This window comes from Peromyscus californicus, unplaced genomic scaffold, assembly GCF_007827085.1.
Source record: "Peromyscus californicus insignis strain IS unplaced genomic scaffold, ASM782708v3 Scaffold_7__1_contigs__length_154581171, whole genome shotgun sequence".
Taxonomy (NCBI): domain Eukaryota; kingdom Metazoa; phylum Chordata; class Mammalia; order Rodentia; family Cricetidae; genus Peromyscus; species Peromyscus californicus.
The window spans coordinates 7057303-7083172 of NW_026294595.1; the positions used below are offsets into that span (position 1 = coordinate 7057303).

Consider the following 25870-nt stretch of genomic DNA (forward strand, 5'->3'; position numbering starts at 1 on the left):
TGGGAGTGTCTTAAGAGTGAGAGAGCCCTGTACCAAGGTTACACATCTCAGTGATGGCACAGCCAAGTACAACTGCCTGAACCATCTGAATCCCTGTGGCCCTTTCCTGCCCCAGACCTCATCTGTTCTTTCACAGTACAGTGCACTCCTCTAGTTCCTACAGAAGTCCAGACAGGAGTGAGCCGGGGAGGACAGGGCTTCAGTGCTGCCCATTTCTAAAGTGCACCTTAACCATACCCCATGCTCTGGTAGGGGTCCCTCAGACCTAGGGAAAAGCAAAACATGACTGCAAGGTAGGCTACATAATGTCCTTGAATATTATGCATCAACTTGCATCATCTGTAGCTCCTTCCTTACTTAGTAGGCCTTCCCAGAGACCCCGAAAGAACAGAGAACCATCTTAAGGTTTAAAGATAACCAATACAATTATGGGAGACAAGCAAAAGTCACATATGAAAGGCCATACAAGAGTCCCACAGAGCCGGGCGGTGGTGGCGCACGCCTTTAATCCCAGCACTCGGGAGGCAGAGCCAGGCGGATCTCTGTGAGTTCGAGGCCAGCCTGGTCTCCAAAGCGAGTACCAGGAAAGGCGCAAAGCTACACAGAGAAACCCTGTCTCGAAAAACAAAACAAAAAACAAAAACAAAAAAAAAAAAAGAGTCCCACAGAGACTAGTGTAATTAAAAGCTGTTTTTCTGATGACGCCAGCCTGGGTGACTGGCTCCTTGGAACTTAGCACAGTGCTGCACTCAGCTAAGGCACTTCCGCCACTCCTAGTGTGTAAGCTACGAAAGAGTGGAACTCTTCCATCTCCCCATGCCTGAGAGATAAAACCGACACAACCTGAGAAAGCATGTGTGGCTTTGTTTTTTATACTTTTTTATTTAAATAAGGAGAGTTCTTTCGTATGGAAAGAGCTAGTACAATCACATATTTGAAAGGAGAAACAACGGGAACTGAACCGGAGGGAAGGGAGGGTGAATTCACGATTCCATTTCCCATCCGTGGCGATTCCCCAATCACGTCTAAGCAAGCTGCACAGCACACCGTTAGCATCGTCTGCCCTTTCAAATATCTGGTCTAAGTGAAAAGACAGAGGAAAAGCAAAAGACAAAGACCCTCAAAAAGAACAACCCCCCCAAATCCTTTTCTATAAAAGGTATGAGGTTGAGAGCTGAGGGCACAGGACCCCTTTCAACAACTGAGGAGCCTTGCACAGAGCCTTCCAGGAACTGCTGCTGTGGGATTGTAACATGCCAAAGATGGGGCCTGGGGATGCTGCAGGTCTGAAGCAGGTGTCATGTGCCAGAGCTGGGGGCTGACACAGCTAGGTGACAGTGTTCACCCCCAACACTGAGCCACTTTGTTCCAGATGACCTAACTAACTTGTCTTAAAGCCAGCTCACAGAAAGCTGGCTTTCTAGAAGTCTCCATTTCCCACTCAAATACAACAGAAGATACACTTTGGTGTCCTTGGTTGTAAAAGATTCCCAACAGGCCTTCTAACCCAGGTTCGCATTGCTGGAAATAAGGGCAAAATGGACCTGAATACCAATGGCTGTTGGGAGTGGGGGTGGGTGGGCTTAGCCAGAGTTGCCTCATGGCCTCAGCAGGGACATGCTTGTGCCCTGGACTCTTGAGTGTCACTCATACATGACTTCATCTCTCCAATATTGACATGTCATCCTGCCATCGAGCAGCAGCACAGTGACCATGGCTTCAGAGATGAACCAGCTTTTCAGAATGTGGGACACAGTCATCCTCGTTCTCCCCCTCAAGGAATCTAGACCCAGAAGTGAACTCTGGATTTGAAATTGGTAAACTTGGGAATAAGACAAGGAAAGCAACTGTTAAGAAACCAGACTGAATGCAGCTGGTAGCAGCCTTCAGCTAGTAGACATTCCATGCTGGACGTACCTTCAGGACCAACAGTACTGAAGAATCCCTGGTTGCCACGCCATGGATTGCACCATCAGTGGCCCCAACAAAGCCACCAGCATCAGGAGGTGACTTCAGTAGGCAGGAGAAATGATTCTGCCCCACCTCCACCCATCATAGCAGTAGAAAAGGCGGGGGCTGGGTTCTGCCTGCTCCCACCAAGGCCATGGCACCTTGACAGAGCTCCTATGTTTTATCTATGATCTGAAGATGGGGGTTTGAAACCAAAATACGTCCCCAGTCCTACTACACCTTGAGCTTGCCTCTAAAAACCACATGAAGAGATACTGCACCTTGAAACGTCTCTGCACTAAAAACTTGGCTTGACCAGATCATACGGAGGGCAGGGACATCTGGAGGCCTGCAGCCTGCCCTCTGTCCCCAGAGTCTCTAATTGCAAATGTGCATCTCAGAGGGAGGAGCCCACAGCTGAGGCCACAGAGGTGGTGAGTGCAAACTTCACATGCAATCTCCTGGCCATTCCTGCAGAGTAATTCAGACATATAAACAGAGCAGTGGGACATTTACTTTTTTTTTTTTCCATCTAGACCTACAACATCAATACATATAAATAAACTCTAGTGTTTCTTGTTTTTATTTGGGGTGGGAGACAGGAGGGAATACAGGGCGAGAAAGGACTGGTAATAGGCAACCTCCTCCTTTTTCTCAAACAGGAAGTGCTGCCACTTTTGACAGCAGGTTCACCTAAAGGGCACATCCTGGACTGTGAACATCTGAAGAAAAACGTTTGTTTCTTTTGACACATAATGTCCACCAGCATTAGGTGAGGTGGGTCTGGCCGCATTTCTAAGGACAGGTAGAGGTGACTGTGTGGCTCTTACTGAGACTTGGCAGTGGGGCAGAGGACTCAATCGCTGGGACAGTAACCAGACACTTCCAGGGCGAGTGGAACAGCAGATGAGGGCCGCAGGCAGATCTGTGCCAGGGGCTCTCTAAGTGGGCAGTGCCTCTGAGGAGGGAGACGAGAAGAGATGGGACAAAGACACGTGAATAAGGGTTGGAGGGCAGAGGCAGGGTGGGAGAAGGGCTGACTGCTACAGGTGCAATGAAGCTTTTCCTAAGACGCCCTGCCCGGGTGACCCTAGGGACAGTGTGGCACTACCTGCTGGGGGAACTGACTTGCTTCCTTCGAACAACTAACAAGGCAGCACAAAGCCACCGCAGAGCTCCTAAGATGCTTTCTGCTCTCACACCCACCCAGGATAGGCAGGCTGGTTCCAGCCCTGCCACCAATGGTGAGCTCTCCAAGGCAGGTGGTGGTAAACTGGGGATCCTAATGGGCTGAGCAGCTTGAAATCCCCCCTTGACTTTCCTTCCAGCAACGGGAAGATTTCCTTGTTCTTAGTGAAAGCCAGAAGCCCAGCATATAGCTCACACGAAACCTGTGCATGGGGCAGTCCTAAGAAACCACCCTGATACCTTGACCCTGCCCAGGTGTCTATGGATAGGTAACTTGGCAACCACCCCCAACACCCTGCTCTGTTGCTGGGAGTGAGGGACACGAGGAATGCTTCACAGCCTTTCCTGCTGCAGACTCTTAACAGGTGTCCATCTATGTTCTTGTACTGATTTTGGTGATTAAGCTGTGAGGGATGGATGGACAGGGATCCAGAGGGACAGAGCAGGAAGAGGAAAGGAAATGAGTGGGGAACACAGCCGCCCAGAGGGCTAAGGCTTAGAGCCTCAAATGCACAGTTCCCGAGTGGGGCCTGGGACTCGGCCACCTCTGCCAATCTGGAAAACAATGTTGACTCTTAACTCCACAATTCCTCTCTGGTGCCCAATACGTGATGTGTCCACTGACTTCAGAAGGGTCCAGAACAGATAATAATTCTTAACTCCAGGCCAGAGGTTGGAACTGAACTCAGACACCAACCTCACGGCACCCAAGGCATCGAGGGGCCAACCAGACGGACTGTTCACATCCTTAGCCAACTGTGGGGGGGGGGGGGGGGGGGGCCGCGGGGGCGGGGGGGGGGGGGCACTCTCAAGAATCACCTCTTAAGGTAGTGCTGTGACAGGTCAAACAGGACAGAGATAAAGGAGACCATTGGGGACAGCAGAGCAGAGGACAGCAGGGGACATATAAAAGTTCAGCTATACAGACGTAGCTAGTAGTTTGCTCTCCTTTCCCCTTTGTGAAAACCGTAGCTGCTTTTTAAAACAAAAAGCCTCCAGCTAAAACGACCCTGCTGCCAAACCACTGTGCCTGGGGAATGGGGCGGGCGGGCAGGTCTGCACTGCACAGGAGACTCACTCCACAGTCACTGGGCAGAGGGGCGGGAAGGAGGGAGTCTGCTCTTGTACCAAAGCAAGCAGGTCAATGCCATATATCCACGATGCGGGCTGGCTGACGATGGAACTTTCAGGAGCTTTCGGGAGTGGAAGAGAGCCTGTCCAGGCCAAGTGGTAGGACAGTGGGATGGTGGATCTGGCAAGGTCCCAGGTCAGGTGGTGGCTGTCCAGGCTGGCGGTGCTGCACCATCCTTGTTAGGGTGAGGCAAAAGATGCCAGGCACCTTCAGGCTTTACTCTCCTCCACCTTGACTGCCCGAGGCTTGATGGCTCCAGTCCGCTTCACCTGGGAGGCGGCTGAGGAGACCTCCTGCAGCTTCACGGTTCCCAGGCCGGGTTTGTCATCCACTCGCTTTGCCTTTGGACAGATGAGAGGAAAATCAAAGTGACCGCAGGGCTAGGTGTGTAGAGACCACTCCCTCCCTGCTCCCGAGTCAGACCAAAAGCTACCCTCAAAAGACCAGGGGGAGCCTGGTGTGCAGACAGGACTGCCCTGACCCCTCCCATGGGCACTAGTGCGTGATTCAGAGGCAGGAAGGCTCCCGGGCTCTACAGAGAACTCAGCAGTAGCATGTCTTGGGTGAAGCATTTCAGGTCCCAAGGCTGATGGGAAGGACCTTTCTAAATTAGTGCACCCCGTGCCCCACTGGCAAGCAAACACAGCCCCTTCAGCAGGCCAAGCTACCTCACAGGCCCGGGCACACACCTATCTGTAGAGGGATGGAGCCAACTTGGATCTCTCAGATCTTGGCCCATGATTCAGTCAAGCCCCCATTCCAAGTGGCTCTGAATAATTACATTTTCCCAGGACCACACTTGATCTCAAGATTTCCAGGCAGGGTTCCACTAGCCTGTGGCTCTGCACAGACCAGTGCGGGTCTGCTCTTCACTCGTTCTAAACTCTGGGACGAAGCTTTGTTGGGTGGTTTTTCTTTTTTTTTTTTTTTTTGTCAATGCCAAGGATGAAATCCAGGGTTTCACACATGCTAGGGAGGTTTTCTATCCCTGAGTTAGGCCCTCAGCTCTGGGAGAAAGGGTTAGAAACCCATTCCACAGCAGGAGAAATGATCCCCAAGGAACACTAGGAAAGGGGGTGCAAAGAGAGCATCAGTCTCACACCTCCACCTGCCAGTGACAAATTAAGCCCCAGGCCCAACTGAGGTTCTGAACTCTGGAGCCCCAGCCCAGCTTTACAGGAGGAAGAGAAAAGGACTACAGGGAAAGACACCGAGAAGTCCTCACTGTAAAGTGGGGAAGCCGCACCCCGGCTGTGATCCCACCCAGGCAGACAGAAACATGCCATACCACTCACTAGAGCTAGCACGCTCACGCTCCCCAGCCTCTGAGCTAACCCAGGCCTAACCATGTCTCCTAGAGCGCCATGATAGCCCCAAATGGCCGGAGATAGTATGCCTTCTGGTGTCACCTCTTATGGGAACCAGTATCTTCCCTTCTCTGCAGGACAAGGAATGATCCAGACACCCATCAAGAGAAGTGCTTTTGCCAGGAGGGACTCGGGTAGCCCAGCTCTAAGCACTAGGGCATGTTTCCCTTAATAAAAAGCATCCATCAGTTGGACAGTCCCCTCTCCTTTGGCGCTGGGAGACAGGCCTAAGTGTCCAGGGCTGCAGGGTCTGGAAAGCCATCTTCTACCTGTTGAACGTAGTGTCCCTGCACAGAGCCCATGTTAACTGCTGATCCAGAGGGCTTCCCACTGGGGCTAGCAGAGCTAGGCCTGAAAAAACCAAAGGCAGGGTTGAGAATACACATGTGTCACCACAGAGATGGAGGCAAAGCCTAGCAGTACACAGAGGCAGATGAGCCAGGGAGGGCCCTCTGGCCAGAGGCCCTAGCAGACAGAAAACACAGACCTGAGACAGCTGAGAATGCAGGATGGGGAGGAGGGTGGTCACCAGTGCCCTCGGCACTTCCAGGAGACACACCCGGAGAGGAGCTGCAGCCCTTGCTGTGGACAGACAGACAGCGGCCATCCTCAGGCTGTGGAGCATCTGGACTAGTGTGACGCAGTGCCCAGATAAAGGCTTGCAACCAGCACTAAGGGTTTTCTCATCTTCACTCGTGGGGGGAGGGGAGGAATCTACAACTGCTTTTAGTACCCCCAAAGCCATTAGACGTTTCATGAGGAAAAGGTCCTGTGTCAGAAAGAGTACCAGGCAGAGGTGGTTGAGTCTCTTGGGTGTGGGTCTGTGTGGTGCTGGGTACCACCATCCCCCTAAAAGCCATCTTGGGGACAGTGCACCCCTGGAATTTATGACCAAGGACTCCTTTTTGCAAGCCATGTCTCAGCTGCCCCATTTCCCAACAACCCTAGGAGACAATACAAGTCGTAGCAATCTCTCTAGTCACCACGATGCCTGTGTCTCTACCTCCAGCAACCTCTCCATCTCTGAAGACTATTCCTAGGACTGCAGAGATACCTGTTTTCCAGCATGCTCTCTTTTGGTTCTGGGCGTGGAACCAGGGCCTCAAGAGTTTAAGTACGCATGCGCTCTACACTGACCCACAACACCCAGGTCCTCCTATATATTTGAAAATCCTCTCTAGACTGCATACAAACACTATGTAGATAGTAGCTACACTGTATTGCTTAGGAATGATGACAAGAAACCATTTTTGGTCCCTTCCCACTCCCAAATATTTTCAATCTGCAGATAGAGGGCTAACAGTTTCTTCTAAGGACGAAGCTGTTTCCCTCCGTACAGTCTACTCTACCCAGGCTACTGCACTCACCCTGGGCAGGCAGAAGTATGGTGTGAGCTCCTTGAAGCTCCCTCCATCCCTCCCGCCTCCCTCAACATACACACTGTGCTATGCTGCCCTCCACACAGCTCTGCTGGATGGGTCTTCTGCCAGGTCATGATAGCAAAACAAAATGCACTCATGCACAAACAAAAAGAAGCCACACAGCAAGAACATAAAATAAGACACACTGAGCGGTCTTTATGAGCCCTCTCTCTATGGTAATGATGCAAGGCAAAGAAAGGATGAAGGAAGTTCCGGTGCAGCCCTGCGGGTGTCAGGTCCAATGGTCAGTGAAAATGGGACACAGAGATGGAAGGACTCTCCCTGCAGAGTGTATTGCTGAATGTCCTCTAGAGAGACACTGGGTGTGTCTGTCCCATTCCATGTGTAAACACAAGGCACCAGGCTGCATGTGCTCTCAGGCCCAGGGATAGAGCTATACCCCCAGCCCAGCATGGGGGACCAGGAGCCCCTGCCATGACCCAATGGATACCTCTGAATCAGGCGAAGGAGAACATGGGTGGTTACTAGAGGTAGAGACCCATACCAAGGAAAACAGTGGGTACCAGTTTGTGGTATGGGAAGAAAGGCCACCCACGCCCAGCATTAAAAAGTTCTCTGATAGGGGTCAGAGGGTGAGTTTGAATACATACAAGAGACCCTGGGGCAAGGCAGACACCCTAGAAAGCTCTTACTCCTCAGAGCATCTTACTCTGCAGATTAGAAACAAGTCTGCTTTCTCCAGTTACCAGGGATGCCGCAGTGACACGCGGGCACACAGAGGGGCCATGCTACAGTGCTCTTGCACCATTCTTCCTGACACATCGAACACTCAGCAATGAGCCCCAACCCCCAGGGTTCATCTTTACCTGTAGGCCTGCGGGGATGGTGCGGAGCCTCCGGGAGGAACATTCTGTTTACTGTCGGCAAAGTGGAAGCCTTTCAGCTCCATCTGAGCGGACTAGAGTGGCCAAGAAGGAACGTGGTCACTCAGCAGTCCAGAGACAGCCAACCCACAACGGCCCCAGCCCCAACCAGGCTCAAGGAGGGCTGATTCCTAGTGTTTATTTTCTCGCTGTAGACTATCACCCAGATACCAGCCACATCTGAGCTCCAGTGACCTGTCCTTAGTCAAGAGTCTATGGGTCCTGCATCTGAGGTGGCTCCAAGTGGCTCTGCCCCATTGCTGAGGCAATGGTTGCACACTTTCCTTGCTGCCTGGTAGTCTGGCACATGCCAGAACCTGTCTTCCCAACTAGTTTACACATAAGCGAGGAGTCTGGCATCTGGGACTCTGTAGACTTTGCAGTGTGAGAAAGCCACATGAGGCTGGGAGCCTGCACTTTCTGTGATACAGCTCTATGGTAGAAGTCTTGACTAGACACAGCCCCCTCTCTGGAACCACCTTTACCTCTCTGCTGGTGTTCAGGACTGGTGGTTGGGAGCCAGGTGGAGGAATCCTTCGGGGGGCCCCAACAGGGAGACTCTGTCCTGGAGGCAGCTGAATGGACTGTGGTAGAATCAGTGGCTGCTGCCCAGAGCCATACCGAGGCAGCGGCATCGTGAGCTGTTGGGTGACAGGACAGTGAGGGGCAGAATGCTAAAGCATGCACCTGAGAGTGTACACAGCACTTCTGGGTGGTCTCAGACTTGAGCAGTGAGAACGGCAGAACAATGTGTGAGACACGCTGCCCACAGCTGCACGGCACTGCATGCAGGACAATGTGTGAGACACGCCGCCCACAGCTGCACGGCACTGCATGCAGGACAATGTGTGAGACACGCCGCCCACAGCTGCACGGCACTGCATGCAGGACAATGTGTGAGACACGCTGCCCACAGCTGCACGGCACTGCATGCAGGACAATGTGTGAGACACGCCGCCCACAGCTGCACGGCACTGCATGCAGGACAATGTGGGAGACACGCCGCCCACAGCTGCACGGCACTGCATGCAGGACAATGTGTGAGACACGCCGCCCACAGCTGCACGGCACTGCATGCAGGACGTATGAGACACGCCGCCCACAGCTGCACGGCACTGCATGCAGGACAATGTGTGAGACACGCTGCCCACAGCTGCACGGCACTGCATGCAGGACAATGTGGGAGACACGCTGCCCACAGCTGCACGGCACTGCATGCAGGACAATGTGTGAGACACGCCGCCCACAGCTGCACGGCACTGCATGCAGGACAATGTGTGAGACACGCTGCCCACAGCTGCACGGCACTGCATGCAGGACAATGTGGGAGACACACACAGCTGCACGGCACTGCATGCAGGACAATGTGTGAGACACGCCGCCCACAGCTGCACGGCACCCATGCAGGCTCGGAGGGGAAGAAGACCGCAGAGAGCTCCCCCAGTGAAAGCCGCACAGGAAGTCTCTCCTTACGTTCCTTTGTGCGTACTTTTTTGTATCAACAGTGGCAGAAAACAGGACCAAATTAGGCCTCAGAGACCCTTGTGGACGGATCCCAAATCCAGAACAAGATGAGGAGAGGGGTAAGCACAGGGGCAGGGCGGGCCACTTGGGTCTCTCAGTCTCTGTCCTCTTCATCTCCCTGCTTTGAGTCCACAGTGGAGGGTCAGAAGGATCTATTGGAACTGCATCACTGAGACTTGTGGTGGCACCAGGGCCTCAGAGCAGAGAGCAGCATGGACAGATGAAGTCGTGTAAGAGTGATACCTGGGCCGGGTACAGCTGTGCTCACAGCTCAGGCTATCGGGACCAAGGGCAAAAGGAGCAAAGAGCAAGTCTCTGCAGAACCAGCATGGCACAGTGCAGTGATCGTGTGTGTGTGTGTGTGTGTGTGTTTGTGTGTGTGTGTGTGTGTGTGTGTGAACAAACACTGAATCTCTCCTAATGGCAGGAGCAGCTGAAGGACCAGGAGTGGGAGGGGCAGGAGAAGCAGGATGGAGGATAATGTTGATTGGATGAGCAGGACTGGAGGGAAACTGTGCCTTGGACCCAGCATGCTGGATTGGCCAGTAGATACAAGCGGCAGTGCTAGGAGGCAGCAGAGGACTCAGGGTTGTAGAAATGAATCTGGGGCCAGGCGGTGGTGGCGCACACCTTTAATCCCAGCACTCAGGAGGCAAAGCAAGGTGGATCTCTGTGAGTTCGAGGCCAGCCTGGTCTACAGAGAGAGAGAGAGAGAGATCCAGGACAGGAACCAAAGCTACACAGAGAAACCCTGTCTCGAAAAAAAAAAAGAAAGAAAGAAAGAAAGAAAGAAAGAAAGAAAGAAAGAAAGAAAGAAAGAAAGAAAGAAAGAAAGAAAAGAAATGAATCTGGAATGAGCAGTGCTTGGATGGTGACCGGAAAGGAGAACAAGACAGGACTGAAGGGAGCATCCACAATCAAGGGTGGGGGAGGTGGAGGTGTGAAGGAGGGAAGAGGGTTTGAGGACAAAGGTGAGCCAGGATAATGTCTTGAAGATGGCTTCAAGAGTCAGTGACGACCGGGGTGACGCTGTGATGGGGTGGCTGTGGTACAGTCCAAAGAGGACCCCCTCAATTAAGAGAGCAGCACTGAGCCTACCTCTACACTGACAGGAAAGAGAAGGGTACTAGCCAGGGTGGCCTGCAGGATGAGAGGGTCTTCCTAGGGACAGGATGCTGCTGGGGTCCAGAAGCACACAGGCAGGGAGGTGTGGCCACGGGCCCTGTGGACCACAGGAAGCAAGGGATGGGGGAGGGAGCGGCAAGGGAGAAGCAGCAGGAAGTGGCTGTTAGGGTTGGTGGGAGACAGAAGGAGTGGAGGCTCTGAGGGTCTCCTCCCTGGGGAGAGGAGAGCTTCTTCCAGGAGGAGTGCAGGGTTCAAGTCCTTGGACTCGGACCCCTGGGAGCTATTAGTTAGAAAGCTTTGCAGAGCTAGCTGCCAACTGTGTGTGACTCTTACACTATGGGCATGGTCAAGAGCATCGAGATGGAGTAAGAGGGTAAGCCAGGAGCGCCACTCAGCTGCCATGCAGGGCCCGAGGCTGAGGAAGGAAGGGTCAATAACAGATTTGGCAGTGGGAAGCTCCAGCATGTGAGGAGGGCAGGTCCATTCAGGCTTAAGTGGGGGGAACAAAGACACCTGCCCATTTCCACCCCCACAGCCTCCATTTGAGGGCTGCAAACATCTCTAGAGCAGAGCTCTGGAGGAGAGCTAAGTCAGAACACGGTGATGTGGGGACCACTACAGGAGTCTCTGCAGCTGAGACATCCATGCAAACATCAGCACACACAAGGAGGCAGTTGAGGAAAGAGGAGGCTGGTGAGAAACCAAACCACACTGACCTGTGGAAGCTGGGAATCCAGCATCTGGGAGGTACCCAACCCGGCAGCCTGGCCAAGCTGGCCCTCGTAGACCAGGGCCTGGTTTCCACTCATAGGCTGGTAGGGTGAGCCGGACTGTGGCTTCACCATCTCCAAGGGCTGTATGCCAGGAAACGCAGAGTATGGGGGTTTCAAGGCGGTACCCCCAGAGAGGATCATAGTGCTGGGTGGTGACAGGCTGGGGTGCATGTACACCTGAGACCTGCAAAAGCCAGAGGGAGGTCAGGACCAGGTGAGCAAGCACACGACTGTCTTCAACACTGGTGAGCACAGGGACCGAGAACTCGCTAACACATCCCTGCTTCTCCAGAGACTGACGCAGAGGGTCGGAATGAGCCTGACACTGCCGACCTGAGGACTAGGGACACACCCACGCGTGGCAGGCCAGGCTGAAGCCATCATGCATACTGAAAGAGTCTGGTCTACGAGGGCCAGCTCGGGCCAGGCTGCCAGGTTGGGTACCTCCCAGATGCTGGATGCGCAAGGCTGAAGCCATCATGTATACTGAAAGAGAGAGCTGGGGAGACGGTGGTTGGGGTGGTGTTGGCATTGGGTAAAGGGAAGGGCACGGGCTGGAAAGGAGTGGAGACCATCTGATGGCCTGGTCCCTGGCCCCAGAGCAGAGGAGCACACAACCTCAGCGGTGCAGCATGGATGTCTCTCACCTGAAAGGCTGCAGGGAGCTGAAGATCTCCTGGGACTGGGAGACGGGGAGCCCACCCCTCAGCCCAAGCTGCGCCTGGGCCTGCAGAGATGTGTGGAGGGAGATTGGGATCTGCTGGGCAGTGGCAGCCTGCAAACAAGAGCCAGGTGATAACTGCATTGACCCCAACATGCCTCCCCACCTCCACCGGGTCCTGGCCGGGTCAGCAAGGGCTCATCCCAACCCACCTGATCTGGCTTCCCACAGCAAAAGATCGGTAGCAAGACCAAGGCATGGTGTAGCCCTAACACTAGAATGGTACACGGGAGAAATGAGCCCAGTCATCCACATGAATGGAGGTGAATTTCGGGTATCCTTTTTAGGATACGTGCAAGCCGAGTGTGGTGTCTAATACCTGTAATATCAGTCGTTGGGTGGCTCTAAGTCCCAGGTCGGCCAGGACTAAACAGTGAGTTATAGGCCAGCCTGGACTACAGAGTAAGACTCAAAAATCATGAGGCCTAGGAAGATGGCTCAGTGGTTAAAAGCAATTGTTCTTGCTGAGGACCTGGGTTCAGTTCTCAGCATCCACATGGTTGCTAACAACTGTAAGTCCAGTTCCAGAGGATCTGGTACTGCCTTCTGGCCTCTGTGGGCACATACATGCAAGCAAAATACCCATACTCATAAAATAAAAACAAACCTTTAAAGAACAAAGGGGCGCTAAGATTCATTTAGTTGGATCAAAATCTTAGAAAACTTAAGCATGGCAGCATGTCTTTTTTTTTTTTAAAGATTTATTTATTATGTATACAGCATGTATGACCAGAAGAGGGCACCAGACCTATTACAGATGGTTGTGAGCTACCATGTGGTTGCTGGGAATTGAACTCAGGACCTCCGGAAGAGCAGTCAGTGCTCTTAACCTCTGAGCCATCTCTCCAGCCCGGCAGCATGTCTTGAGAGCCGAGGGCAGCTCCAGCCTCTGGATTGGAGACTGGCAGTAGGAAGAACACTGCCAGGGTGTGTAGGAGGCCAGCATCAGCCTCTGGAAGGAGGCTCCAAGACAGACCAGTCTGCAGCACAGATGGAATGCCAATCTTGTGCAAAGCCAACACCCTGCCTGTTTCTAAAACTTTCTCTTTTAATGCATCTGTGCCCAGAGACTCAGGCCCTTCGGGACCCCTATTACCAGTGTACCCCTACTGTAGCTGATCCCCAGCTAAGAGAAGCAAGGACTCTGAGAAGGAAGGAACAGAATCTGATGTGTCTACCCTGTGCCTCTTTATCGATCATAGACTCTTTCTACAAATGCTCTCTGGGTGCCATGGTCTGCCAGTAGAGGGTATCACATGGGGCAGGGGACAAGATCACCAGTAAAGAAATGCAAAGAGTGACCAGAGCCATGCTGCCTCTGACCTCTGGCCACCTGGCTTCCTACGCTCACCTGCTGGTAACTCTGCTGCTGAGGTATCGTTTGAGGAACCAGTCGGGGCTGACTTGCAAACACGTGGCCATCCAGGTACAGAGGTGGGAGGTGGTTGCCTGGAAACAGAACACAGACAAGGCAGAAAAGGATCAAGTCTCCCCATTGCACACGGCCACGTTCCCCAGGGGACTCAATGGGGCTGAGGACACATGTGAGCAGAGGCTGCGTGATTCTCTGCTGTAACATATACCTCAGGAAACCCAGGCCAGTACAGGAGCAGAGCACCTGACCTCTTCACCACTCACCAGCCGTGCTGGGCCTTTGGGGGCTATTTACTATGGAAGAGAGCTGCTTGGGTCTCTCAGTCTCTGTCCTCTTCATCTCCCTGCTTTGAGTCCACAGTGGAGGGTCAGAAGGATCTATTGGAACTGCATCACTGAGACCTTGGCAGCTGGGCCTCAAAATCCCCAGTCACAAGCATAATGACAGTGAGAATCAAAACAGCTACCAGCAACGGAGTGCTGGCGCAGCAGCAGCAGCCTGCTTATAGGTGAGTGGCTCACCAGGGAGTGGGCACTGACTAGAGCCTGACTCAGAGCCGGAGGTTTGCTCACTCCTCTCTGGCAGTTCCAAGTGCCTCCCTATGGTACAGCATCCTGCTTCTCACATCAGAGCAGGGATTACATTGCACAGAGCATGTGGGAAGCTGTAACTACCTGACTTAGAAACCAGTGTCGCTCTGTAAGTGAAAGCACAGAGCAGTTAATCCAGCTTCTCTCGACAGCGAATGGAGAAGTCTCCTGAGCCTGGCTCAGGGGCTGTGATACCTGGCATGGAGGCAGAAGGCGCTACAGAAGCCACAGGCATGGGCGGCATGGACACTCCACCAAAGGAGCTGTAGTTGACTCCGTTGGAGGCGCCCACAGAGGATGGAGGCTGGATCCCCGAGCCTGCACCTCCGGGAGAGCTCTGCTCCGGCAAACTGGGGGAGTTTTCCCAAGCCTTGCGTGCAGACTCCATCTTTGGAAGCAAGAGAAGGGAGAAATGCAAATTACTACTGGGGGCCAAGGGAAGAGCAGCAACCTAACCAGGGGTGCAGGAGGGCTCCCTCTGCACCCCATCACAAGCTGAGGCACTGGCGAGGACCCCAGCCCAGCTCAGGCCTGGCTTTACCTTCAATGTGAGGTCTGCAGTGGGGAAGGACATGGGAGACAGGCCGATGGCTCTCTGGATGTGGTGATCCCGCCGAAGGATGGGGATACTCTGCGTCAGTCCTGCCTGGAGAGGAGAGAAAGAAAGTCACAGGGCACAGATACCCGCCATGCCAGACTCATCTACAGCAGGCTGCCTAGATCAGTTTCCATGACAGAAGTCACCTCCACAGTCATGTCCCAGCGACAAACAAGGACGAGCTGCCAAGAAACAAGCACCTGGTTTGGCAGAAGCCTAAGGCCTGGCTTGGGAGACGGCCAGGGCCAGAGAGTAAAAGTGGCGGCTGTCACTCAGCTCTCTGTGCCCTCCTAACGCAGGCGGGAAATGCAGACTGGAGCCCAGAGCTCTGGGCTCAGTAGCCCACCCACAACTCACTCAGGATTCCCAAAGTGAGGAGACCTGGCTAACACAGCCTCTCAAACACACTGAACCCCAGCGGTTTTCATTCACTGCCTGGCAATGTTCGGAAGCACTACAGCTCCTCCCGCAGCTCCTCCTCCCGCTGCTCCTCCTCCCGCAGCTCCTCCTCCCGCAGCTCCTCCTCCCGCAGCTCCTCCTCCCGCAGCTCCTCCTCCCGCAGCTCCTCCTCCCGCAGCTCCTCCTCCCGCAGCTCCTCCTCCCGCAGCTCCTCCTCCCGCAGCTCCTCCTCCCGCAGCTCCTCCTCCCGCAGCCTTCTTGGGAATGCTGCCTGGATGCCCGCCCTCATCGGGCAGATGGAGAGAAGTCAATGGACAGGTCAATGAACGCAGCAGTTTCCCCAAGCAGCTCACAATGCAGAATCTCCCTCTCCTGAGTGCACAGAACCCAGTCTGCCGCGGCAGTCACACATTGTGGTCCCTGCCAGTGAGGGAGAGCAGCTTCCAGGAGGTTTGCCTGCTTAACCAGTTACCCATTAGCCATGAAAGAATAGTGGGGGGGGGGGGGGGGGGATGGGGGGGATGGGATGTGTGTGGGATGGGGTGTGTGTGGGATGGGGGGATGGGAGGATGGGGTGTGTGGCTCAGTGTTGAGGGTGCTCGCCCTGGGCTCTCTCCTCAGGCAGAGCAGTCTGCACCACAGCTGGCACAACATGGAGACTGGAGCTAAAGCAAACCAGACCTTAAGAAGACTGATACCATCTGCAGCCAAAGGTCCCCAAACCTAGGGATGGCTAGAACAGTCCCAGCACAGAGCTGCCGGCAAGCGTGCAGAGGCAGAGCTGGAGGAGGACATGCTGACTTACATTACTAGCCAAGACATCCTGAAGCTTGGCAACTGGATTTCCTACAGGACCAGAAGCAGAACCGGGTGGCAGGCTGAAATCAGAGTCCTGGAAGAGAAGGGGACACAGTGTCTGAGCCCCACCCCGCTCACCTGTCACTGGGCCCACATCAATAACACTGTCCAATATGCAACACCACACACAGGAAAGGAAGCTACCTGACTTGCCCCTCTCTACCCTGGCTGGCCTGAGCCCAGCTGGTGCCAGAAAGGTCATCTATACAGCAATCCAGTAACATCTGCCTATCCCTGACGCTGTACTAACACTCTTCCCAAAATAACGCTCAGCGCCTATCTTCCTTTCTTCTCTAGGAGACAATCCGAAGCACAAACAAGAAAGAAAAGAGTAAAAGTGAAACTCACTTTTGGATTGACCCCAAACTCAATGGGGGGTACAGGCAGCACAGGGTCCACGTGAACCTCCACCCCATTAACAGGCGGGACGACGGCCCCTTGCAGCCGCTCGGCCCCCTCCGAGCCCTTTCTGTTTTTCAGGGAGCGCTCATTGCCGATGGGTCCTGGTCTGTGCTCCTTGCTCTGTCCAGATCCTTGATCTGAGTCCTGGGTGGGAAAGCAGAGAGGCTGGACACAGCTGCTTCCAGGTGCCCTTGGCATCAAGGAAGACAAGACAAAGAAGGGCCCCTTCCGCCCATGCCCTGGCCACCATGTAGAGGACTTCCAGGTTACCTTGTGCTCAGACTGCTTCTGAACTTGGTCCTTGTGGCTGTCGGTCTTGGATTCCGCCAGGCCAGGCCCGCTCATCTCCTCTGGCTTGAGAGTACCATATGGGGAACTGCGCTGTGAGGAGGTCGCGGATGACTCCCGAGATTCAGCACTCAAGTCAACACCACTATCTCCCTGGCTGCTCTTAAAACCCTGCTGTGCAGAGCACAAAATGGGTTAGAGCCCTGTCCCCACACTGCAAAGCACAGCATCCAGGAGGCAAGTCTGTGTGGCACTGGCATTCCTCCCCAGCCACCAGCCTCCACTCCTAACTCCAGTCCTGACCTGGTGACAGTGGCCCATGGCACACGCCCAGCTTAAGGAATGCACCGATTCCACTCAGGCTCATGAGCACCTTGGCATACGAGTGCCAGCCAAGACCAGCTCAGAGGTGCTTCTCAATCGGCTCTCTAGTCCAGGTCTCCCTTGTCTCTCTGCTCATGCAGGCACCACACAAAAACCAGAGGCCAAGGCTAGAGGGAGACGAGCCAGGCACCGTGGACTGACCCGGCTGCCAGTGAAGGCACTGCAGCACCAGGGCATGTGGGTGTGGTGGCACTCACCTCTGTGGTGCCAGGCTCAGTGCTGCTGAAGGCGGTGACGGCTTTCCTCCAGGAATCGCTGGCTGCGCCCTGCACAGGGAGGGCTGCTGAGGGAAAGAGACAGAGTCAGGACATCAGCGAGACAGGCAGTCTGGAGGACGTGAGCTGTGCTGTGGACACCAGCTGAAAAGACAGCTTACGGCACCGCCCGCCAGGGGCTCTGCACACCTCACCACAGACAGGTCTCTGTGACTGCCCCTGACACCGGCTGTGTGAGCACCCCTCAACAACCAGCACCTTCAGATGTAAACAAAACCCCAAACTTGCTCGGAATCTAACTGACTTTATACTGTTCGTTTTTGTTTTGTTTTGAGATGGGGGCATGGAGAAGGGGAGTTATTTTTTAGACAAGGTCTTATGTAGCTCTGGCTGGAACTCACACAGACCTGCCTGTCTCTGCCTCCTGAGTGCTGAGGTTAAAGGTGTGCGCCACCACACCCAGCTACACTCACTGGCTTTGTATCACTTCAACTCTCCGTCAGTCCTATGCAGACACTAACCTGTAGTGAAGCCTCAAGCGGGCAGCTTCTTTAAGTCTTTGAAAGGTCCAGGAAGACACAGCCCAATTCAGTAAGCCCACAGACCTTTCCCTGAATCCAACCTAAGCCATAGAGCCTGAGCCCAGAAAATGGATATGCATACGATGCACTCTGAAGCCACACATGGGGGCCTGGTCTAACAACTGACATGCACAATCCTTGACTTCTCAGCGGACGAATGCTCTTCAGTCTGGTGCACGCCGCCGCCAAGCAGGTGCCTGTCACTGAGTCAACCTCTACCTGGCGCGCTTCCTCACCACATGTGACCAGGGCACATCACTCAGTGTTGCTCTACAATCCTTGACTTCTCAGCGGACGAATACTCTTCAGTCTGGTGCACGCCGCCGCCAAGCAGGTGCCTGTCACTGAGTCAACCTCTACCTGGCGCGCTTCCTCACCACATGTGACCAGGGCACAACATCACTCAGTGTTGCTCTGCAGCACACTATAACCAGGGTTTTCACTAAGACACAAGGATGAGTGAAACTATGACAAAGCAGACTTGTGGGAACTCAAGTCACCACTGTGGCATTTGTCCTAGCCTGGGGTCAGCCACCGTTCTATAGAGTGGGCTCTCCTAGCTCCTCTGCAAGCCACAGAGAACCTTCCAGTCAGCTGTACAATCTTACAGCTCACTGTTGCATAGGCCCCACGCAAAGGAGCCTTCAAGAACAACCTGATCAACTGGAATGGCTTTCTGTTTTAAAGTACAAGTTCCAAAGCACAGCCGTGCGTGGGGCATTAAAAACAAACAAAACAATTTTATGGAAATAAAATTTTCAAGAAGGTACACTGACTTTAGTCTGAACTTTGCCCTTCCTGTCGGGGAAGGGCATTCGCTAACCCAGTCCCGGCCCTCTGTCATTCATTCTTCTACTAGGTGAGGAAATACGACGCCTCCTCCTCCAAGGTGCCAGCTTTGACACCAACTCCTCCGGTCTACTGCACTGGGGTCAGGGATGTGTCACCCGCCAGGGACTGCGGCAGCAACAGTTCAGATGCCACTCAACACTGGCTCTGCTGTGGCCCAGGAAATGGGTAATGATGCACTCATACTCCAGGCTCAAAGGTGACTCTCGGAGAAGAGCCCTGCCTTTTCTGAGCCAGGCACCCACCTCACCTTGGCTGCCGCTCTCCCAGATCTCAGTGCCCAGGCTGCTGCCAGGCACAGCCGCGTCGCCTTGCTCCAGACACAGGCTGCTCTGCTTCTTGGCAAACCGAGGGGGGATACGTGCTGAAAGGCCCCGACCTTTGACAGGCACCTACAGGAGAAGAGGCTAATGCAGTGCAGCCTAAGACAGGACAGACGACAAACTCTCCTGGGAAAAGCGAACTAGCTTGAGATGCCCGACACCCGTCTTCAAAACCTCAGTCTGACTCGGTGCACTGCCGGGTTAGCCAGACTGGCCCCAGGAGCAGGCTGAGAGACGTGCCAGCCTCAAGCATTTTGTCACAGGGTTCCAGCCCCCTGAGATTTGCAGGACAGGGGTCACCCAGCCAGGCTGGGGTTTCATTCAGGAAAGAGGAAGACATAGGGGTGCTGTGAGACAGATCTCAGACCTGGCGGGTCACATTTTGGTCGTTAGAGTCTATCTTCTCCTGTCTGTTTCAGGGCAATGGTGACAGGTAGTGGAGATAATGCATTCCTGACAGACATCCTGCCTGCCTCTCTTCCACCCAGGGCTGCCCTCTGGCCCTCACCTGAGCAGCCTGCTCCTTCTTCCTTCTCTCCTCTTCCAGCAGGCGGCGCTGCTTCTTGGTCAAGACTTCAATGAAGCCTTCCCCCACCATGGAGCCCACTTCACTCTCCTCCCCAGGGCTGGACGCGCAGTTGTCAATGATGGCATCTGAACCAGAAGTCACAAGAAAGAACAAGGCACATGCCTGGCTCAGAAGTCCACTTTCCCAGTGTCTAAGGAAACCTGGACATGGTGCCCCACCCTTCTCATGCCCATGTGACCGGGGACATTGCAAACACAACCCAGAGGAGCTCAGGCACCATGATGGAGAAAACTGCCTTTAAAGATGCAGATTCATGAACCCAGTTCTGTTTCTTGCTAGCCATGTGGCTATGGACATACCACAGAGCACCCTGGAACCTTGGGCACCCCCTTAAAATCTGGGAAGTTATACAGATGTCATGGGGGCTTAGGAAGGCCGGAGGCATCCTAAGACAGGAGTCAGGGCTGCTCTGCACCACACACCTCACTCCAACCAAGTCCCAGAGACTAGGGTCAACTCACTTCCATAGCCCAGATCAAACTGCTTGCGGGCCTCTTCCTGCTGCTCACCAGCCCTCTGGGCAGCCAGGGGAGCCTCCTTCTCTGCTTTCTTCCTGGTGGCTTCAGGACTGTCGGAGCTGGTGTGAGTGGTCCGCTCCAGGGCATAGGGTGAGTGGCTTCCACTGCTGCAACCAAAGCCTCCAGGCAAGGCCTCATCTGGAGACCTGCAAAGGAAGGGGATTTCATGATTTCGCCATCACGCAAAGGCTAGGAGAGAGGGATGAGGAAAAACTTGGAATGCACAAGGCCCACACACACAGACATGGCAGCTGTCTAGCTCCAGAACCTTTTGCGGAGCCATCAAGGGTCAGGAAGGCCTGCGGACAGTACATGCTATGTGCTGGTTCAGTTCTGTGGGGAAGGACTCTACCTGAGCAGGGGAAGGCTGCTGTGAACACCTCCTTCCCAGCATTCCATTCCCTCGCACTGCATGCTGCCTTTAGTGAGAAGAGGCTGGGCAAATGCGCCCAGGACGGGACTGCCAGCCTTTCTGAACAGAAACAGCAGCACAGGTTTCCTTGGCTGCAGGGCTTTTGAGCACATTCACAATGCCTTTTAGGGGCTGGAGTGTGGTCACACAAACACTTGAAAGAACAAACACTTTCCTCAACTTCTTCAGGGTATGTACACCAGAGTTGCGAACCCTGAATTACAAGGACAGGAGGGGTGACCTCTGCATCCCCTGAAACCTCAATCTGAGGCAACAAGCCCGGGGCAGTGGGTCAATACCCAACAGATTACCTATCCTAAAGCTTCCAGTTCTAGAGAACCAGGCTCATGGGCTGCAAGCGGCCTGCTCCCGTTCCTGGTGGCTCCAGCCCTGCCCAGGCGGCAACAGGAAAGCAGGACCGCCAAGGGCCAGAGCTATCTCCACATGACCAAAAGGCGAGGGATGTCTCCCGGTCAGCGCTCCCCAGGCACCACACACAGGCAACAGCCACCACTGCAGGGTTGAGAATACACTCGGAGGCTGGACTCCAGGGACACTGGCTAGGACAGCAGTCACAAGGAGGCCTCTGGGGAACAGGCTATGGGCACTCTGGGTGGAGTTGATCAAGCCACAACATCAACAATGACACACCATGGAGAAGCGACAAGCAATGCAGGAGCAGGTGATGGAGACGCTCACACACAGCGGCCAGGGCCGCCTGGCTTGGCAGGGCGTGCATGCATGGACTTGGTGCTGTTGCGGACAGGACAACGACAAGGACCCGAGATGGTGCTGGCGCGTTACCTTTTGACTTTCAGAGAAGTCCCGCTCTGCTGGCTCTCGCAGCGGGGGGAAGCCTCACCCCCACCTGGCCTAACAGGCTTCTCCCCAAACCCTCCCGGCTCCAGCTTGCGGCTCTGTCTGTCAGCCAGGGGCCTCTGGCTGGAGAAGCTCCGCTTGGCCAGCTCCTTCTTCTCACCCAGACTGGCCCCTGACAGGCCACCATCCCCTTGTGCTTCAGGCTCAGCTGCAAGGCCTTCTCGCCGCTCCCTACGCTCGCTGAAGTCGCTGCTCTCAGAGGCCGTCTCCCACTCTTCGTTGGCATGATCAGAAGAATTCTGGTAGGAGAGCTCTGGGGACCTGTGACCTCCAGGACCACTCTTGTCCCCAGGACTGAGTTTGGACCGGCCTGGCCATTGACTTGCCAGCAGGTGGGACTCCTCCTCGGGTCCCCACAAGCCCAGGGACTCCCGCTCTTGACGGAGGCGCCGGAAGCGAGGGGGCTTGTCTTGGCGTGGGGGCCGCCTCCGGCGGAAGGGCCTGTTCTCTGCATTTTCAGAATCTGCCCCGTGGTCATCTTGGAAAAAGGACCTCTTGTCCTCCATGCGGCTGTCCTCGAAGACCCTGCTGCCGTATGTGTCAGAGTGTCGGTAGGAGTCTGGGATGTAGTCTCTGTCAGTGGTTCGCCGTGGGCCACATGGGTCCGAGGGGCCATATTCCTGCCAGGAGCCACCTGGGCTCCGGCTCTGCCAGTGGGGAGGCTCTTTGGTGACAAAGGTTCTTCGGCCATAGCTGCAATTGCTTAGGCGAGGTGGGAGGGCCCTCCCACAGGCCCGGGGTCCCCGGCTGCGGGCATCTAGGCCACCCTGGTCCTCTGTGTAAGTCCTGTTGGAGCGCCAAGAGTCCTTCTTCAGGGCGCCCTCGTCCCTTTCCAGGAGCATGCCCTCGTGGCCAGGCTCGGAGCCCCGCTGACGCCGCCTCTTGGGTAGCTCTTCATACTCAGAGCCCTCGCTGTGGGTCTCACTGGCGATGCGGCGCCTGGGCTTGGCTCTAGGGCAGTCTTCTGGCAGGGGGAAGTCACGAAGGCCCCTGCCTCGGCTACTGCGCTGGCCACCACTGTACATGCTGCGAGCCCCGAGGACACCCGTGCCACACAGACCACTTGTGTTGCTGCCTGCAGGCCGGCTGCCTCGGAAGGTGAACTCTCTGAAGCCGCGGCCACGGCTGCGGGTCTGGCCCCGGCCCCCAAAGGCCTGCTCCTCATCAATGAAGATCCAGTTGTTTCTCTTGGTTGGGGGAATGTCACTGGCATCCCTCGAGGGCCTGCTCTCCCAGGTCTTATCAGCCTTAGCGTCTTCATCCGGCTTGCTGGCCTCATGGCCAAACCCAGGCCGGGCAGCAGCCTTGTCCTCCAGGGCAGAAGAGGAGGCATTGGCCAGAGCAGGGTTGTTCTCTTCATCCTCATCTTCTTCTGTCCCGCACATGGGCTCTTTGTCTAGGGCCGGCTGAGAGCTCTCCTCTCCCAGGCCCTGCCTGGCCCTCTCCAGCGCCTTCTCCTTCTCTTCCACCTTCAGGGCCTTGAGGACAGGTTTCTTGATGGGTCCCGACCTCCGGGTCCTGCCCGGCTGCTCCTGGTGCTGGCTCCGGGACTCGGGCGTCCACTCGGGCTCTGGGTTTGGTTGTTTCTTGGGGCTCCCTTCCTTCTCCCAGGAGGAAGCGTGGAAGGATGGCTCCTCCTGGGGTGCCTCCCGCTCGACACTGTTAGCTGTGTCGGCAGCCTGTGGCTGGTGGCCAACATCCCAACTGCCATACTCTGGCTTTTTCTCGGCTGGGACAAAGTCGGGCTCCAATGGGGAACACCTGAGGTTTGGGGTACGCCCCCCAGGAGCACCCACCTCCTGAACATTTTCCTGGGGTGGAAATAAAAGCTCCTGGCCTATTCTCTGAGCAGAAACACAGCTGTCAAAGTCTGCTTGGGCCTTCTTGTCAAAAGCACTCAAGAACTCCTCCCCTCTCTCCTCAAAGAGATCGCGCTGGGCACTTAAGCCCCCTGACCTTCCGGGGGAGGCAGAGTAAGACCTTTCATTCCTGAAAAGGAACCAGAAAAATCAGTCAATGTGATTGGAGCTTGGTTCCTGGTTTCCATGCTGAACAGGGCTTAGTTTTGGTTTGGTTTGTTTTAAAGAAAAAAAAAATGTTTTTTAAAAAGAAAAGAAACCACAAGCAAACATTTGCTCTAGCTTAAGACACGTTGCTCGGTGGCCCCTGGAGTCCGTGAGCGTGGCGACGGCAGTGGCAGCTCAGTACACCACCCTGGAGACAGAGAGGAGCTGGCAGTCCCTGGAGCAATGAACAAGCTGGAGCCTGGGAGTCTGTGAGCCTGGGCCGAGGGGTGCCAGGGCTAGCTCCCGCTCACACAGGAGGAGCAAGCCCAGACCCCCCAACCCAGCTGCCTGTGAGCCCGCCCCTCTGCGCCTTTGCCCGTGCCCACAGTGCGGCGGCGGCGGCAGCGGCGACCACAGGGTTCCTGCTGAGCCTCAGCCTGGCCATTAGAAAGAGTCACTCACACCAAGCATTCAAACACACCTGCTTACACTCGCCCCGCCCCTCCCTCGGGGCAGTGTCCCCAGGGACGGGGCCTCTTCCTAGGGCCCTCCATGGGGACTGTGGAGTCTTCCTTCAGTCGCAGAGCAGCAGGAGGGTCAGCTCACCTGACGTGCATGTCCATGGCCAGGGTGTCGGCAGACTTCGGGTGGGCCAGTGAGTAACCTTTGCTCTGCAGTGCCATGTAGCCCTCAGGGCTCCACACGGGAGTTGGGTCGATGGTGGTCACTTTTCTTTCTTGGAGTGAGGGCACACAGTTTTGATCTTCAGAGCGACAGCCAGTCCCACTGAGGGACTCTTGAGGCATCATGGGCTTCATCAGTCCTGAAGAAAACAAAGAATCAAGCTCTCTCTTCTGACATAGAGTGCCTGGCAAGGGCCTCAAAGCAAAACACAGCCTCAAAACAGAGGCAGCGGTCCCAGCACCACATGGACGAAGCAGCTACGCCTTCAGCATGTAAGTCCTCACTCTACCCTGACAGAGGACCCTGTGGCACAGGGCCACACCACATGACCTGCTTATGACCCTTAGGAGCCAATTCTGGTTCCCAGAACAAGAATCCATGAGCTGGGTGGTGGTGGCGCACGCCTTTAATCCCAACACTCGGGAGGCCGAGGCAGGCGGATCTCAAGAGTTCAAGACCAGCCTGGTCTACAGAGTAAGTTCCAGGACAGCCAGGGTTACACTGTCTTGGGGGGGAGGGGGGGACCCATTTGAAAGATAGTGAAAACAATGAATGGAAGCCAGATGTCAAATCAGCGGGGCTGGCCCGGGAGCCGCCGCAACACTGCACAGCTTTGGACAGATGAGCCACATCCCAGACGGCTCACAAAGACCAGACAGCCAGCACTCAGTTGATTCAGACAGAGATCTGGCTTCACTTCCTACTATCCCTACGGGAAGTTGGACACGGATACTCTGCATTCTTTATTTGAGAATTCTGTTGTTGAGGAGGGAGAGCATGGAGCAAGCGGTCCAGATGACTAGGACATAGGTAACGTGATGTTCCTTCCCCAGCCTCTCCACATCTGCAGGCCTACTCTTTGGCATCCTCTCAGAAGACTTCCAATGCCTCTGAAATACTACTAAACATTAGAAACCCCCTTTGGTACAGGGGATTCCCACCTGGACATTCATCTCAGTCCAGTCCAGGGAAGGATAAAACCAACCAGCCTTAGGAATTCAAAATATAATTGCATTCTTACTTGCTTTCTTAGGGTTTTCAGGATGGCTGTATTCAAATTTCTGCCTTCCAGAATGATGCAGAGATCTCTCAAATTAACCAAAACTGGTTATAAGGGGCTCTGGGAGGATGGGCCCCGAATCCAATGAAGGCCCAGCCAGAATCTAATCCTTATCAGGTCTTGAAACTGAACTTAAAAGACAAAATTGGCCAGAATGTGTATGGAATGTAATATATCATAACTAGATACTTTGTAGAACAACCTAAAACACTAAAAATTTATATTTAAATGATTGAAAGCATAAAAGAAGGAATTAAAATCTTGGTGGATGCAATGGTGCACGCCTGTAATCCCAGCACTCTGTGAGTTTGAAGTCAGACTAGTCTCCATAGTTAGTTCCAGGACAAGCAAGGCCTCATAGAGACCCTGTCTTTAAAAACAAAGAAAACCTTTACTAGGAGCTGGTGAAATGGCTGGAGGAGTGAAGGTTCAATCCCCAAAGCCACATGGTAGACAGAGACCTTTTGATCACCACACACATGCTGTGCGGGTGACACTCCCCCAAACGGAGAAATGCATGTTAAAAAGAGGAGGAGGAAAGAAAAATAAAACAATGATTTGGGAAGCACACCCTATTTCCAAAAAATATACTGCTGGGGCTGGAGAGATGGCTCAGTGGTTAAGAGCACTGGCTGCTCTTCCAGAGGACCTGGGTTCAATTCCTAGCACCCACATGGCAGCTCAGGCCTATCTTTAACTCCAGTTCAAGGGATTCTGACACCCTCACACAGACATACATGCACACAAAATACCAATGAACACAAAATAAAAATAA

General features: G+C 54.4%; 1 protein-coding gene and 2 non-coding genes across 9 annotated transcripts in view; all 3 read right to left on the reverse strand.

Moving 5' to 3' along the window:
- Positions 1-4124: 4124 nt before the first annotated feature.
- The window catches only part of Prrc2b (proline rich coiled-coil 2B), a 93786-nt gene continuing 72040 nt past the window's right edge, over positions 4125-25870 (reverse strand). For 3 of the 7 annotated variants that reach the window (XM_052724391.1, XM_052724387.1, XM_052724388.1), the window contains exons 15-32: positions 23958-24174; positions 21271-23334; positions 19998-20200; positions 19456-19601; positions 18875-19016; positions 17177-17262; positions 16578-16769; positions 16254-16451; positions 15853-15939; positions 14592-14696; positions 14246-14438; positions 13437-13534; positions 12012-12139; positions 11308-11548; positions 8428-8583; positions 7886-7977; positions 5907-5988; positions 4125-4611 (exon numbers count right to left, since the gene is read on the reverse strand). In XM_052724391.1, coding sequence (XP_052580351.1) covers positions 4480-4611; positions 5907-5988; positions 7886-7977; positions 8428-8583; positions 11308-11548; positions 12012-12139; positions 13437-13534; positions 14246-14438; positions 14592-14696; positions 15853-15939; positions 16254-16451; positions 16578-16769; positions 17177-17262; positions 18875-19016; positions 19456-19601; positions 19998-20200; positions 21271-23334; positions 23958-24174 — 4562 coding nt within the window. In that variant the 3' untranslated portion in view covers positions 4125-4479. The remainder of the gene's footprint in view (positions 4612-5906; positions 5989-7885; positions 7978-8427; positions 8584-11307; positions 11549-12011; positions 12140-13436; positions 13535-14245; positions 14439-14591; positions 14697-15852; positions 15940-16253; positions 16452-16577; positions 16770-17176; positions 17263-18874; positions 19017-19455; positions 19602-19997; positions 20201-21270; positions 23335-23957; positions 24175-25870) is intronic. The other 4 variants (XM_052724392.1, XM_052724389.1, XM_052724390.1 and 1 more) reach the window with 4 other exon arrangements.
- On the reverse strand, positions 9557-9641 carry LOC128102737 (small nucleolar RNA SNORD62). The gene has a single exon (XR_008215502.1). It is a non-coding gene; the product is annotated as a small nucleolar RNA SNORD62 (small nucleolar RNA).
- Positions 13776-13860, reverse strand: LOC128102738 (small nucleolar RNA SNORD62). The gene has a single exon (XR_008215503.1). It is a non-coding gene; the product is annotated as a small nucleolar RNA SNORD62 (small nucleolar RNA).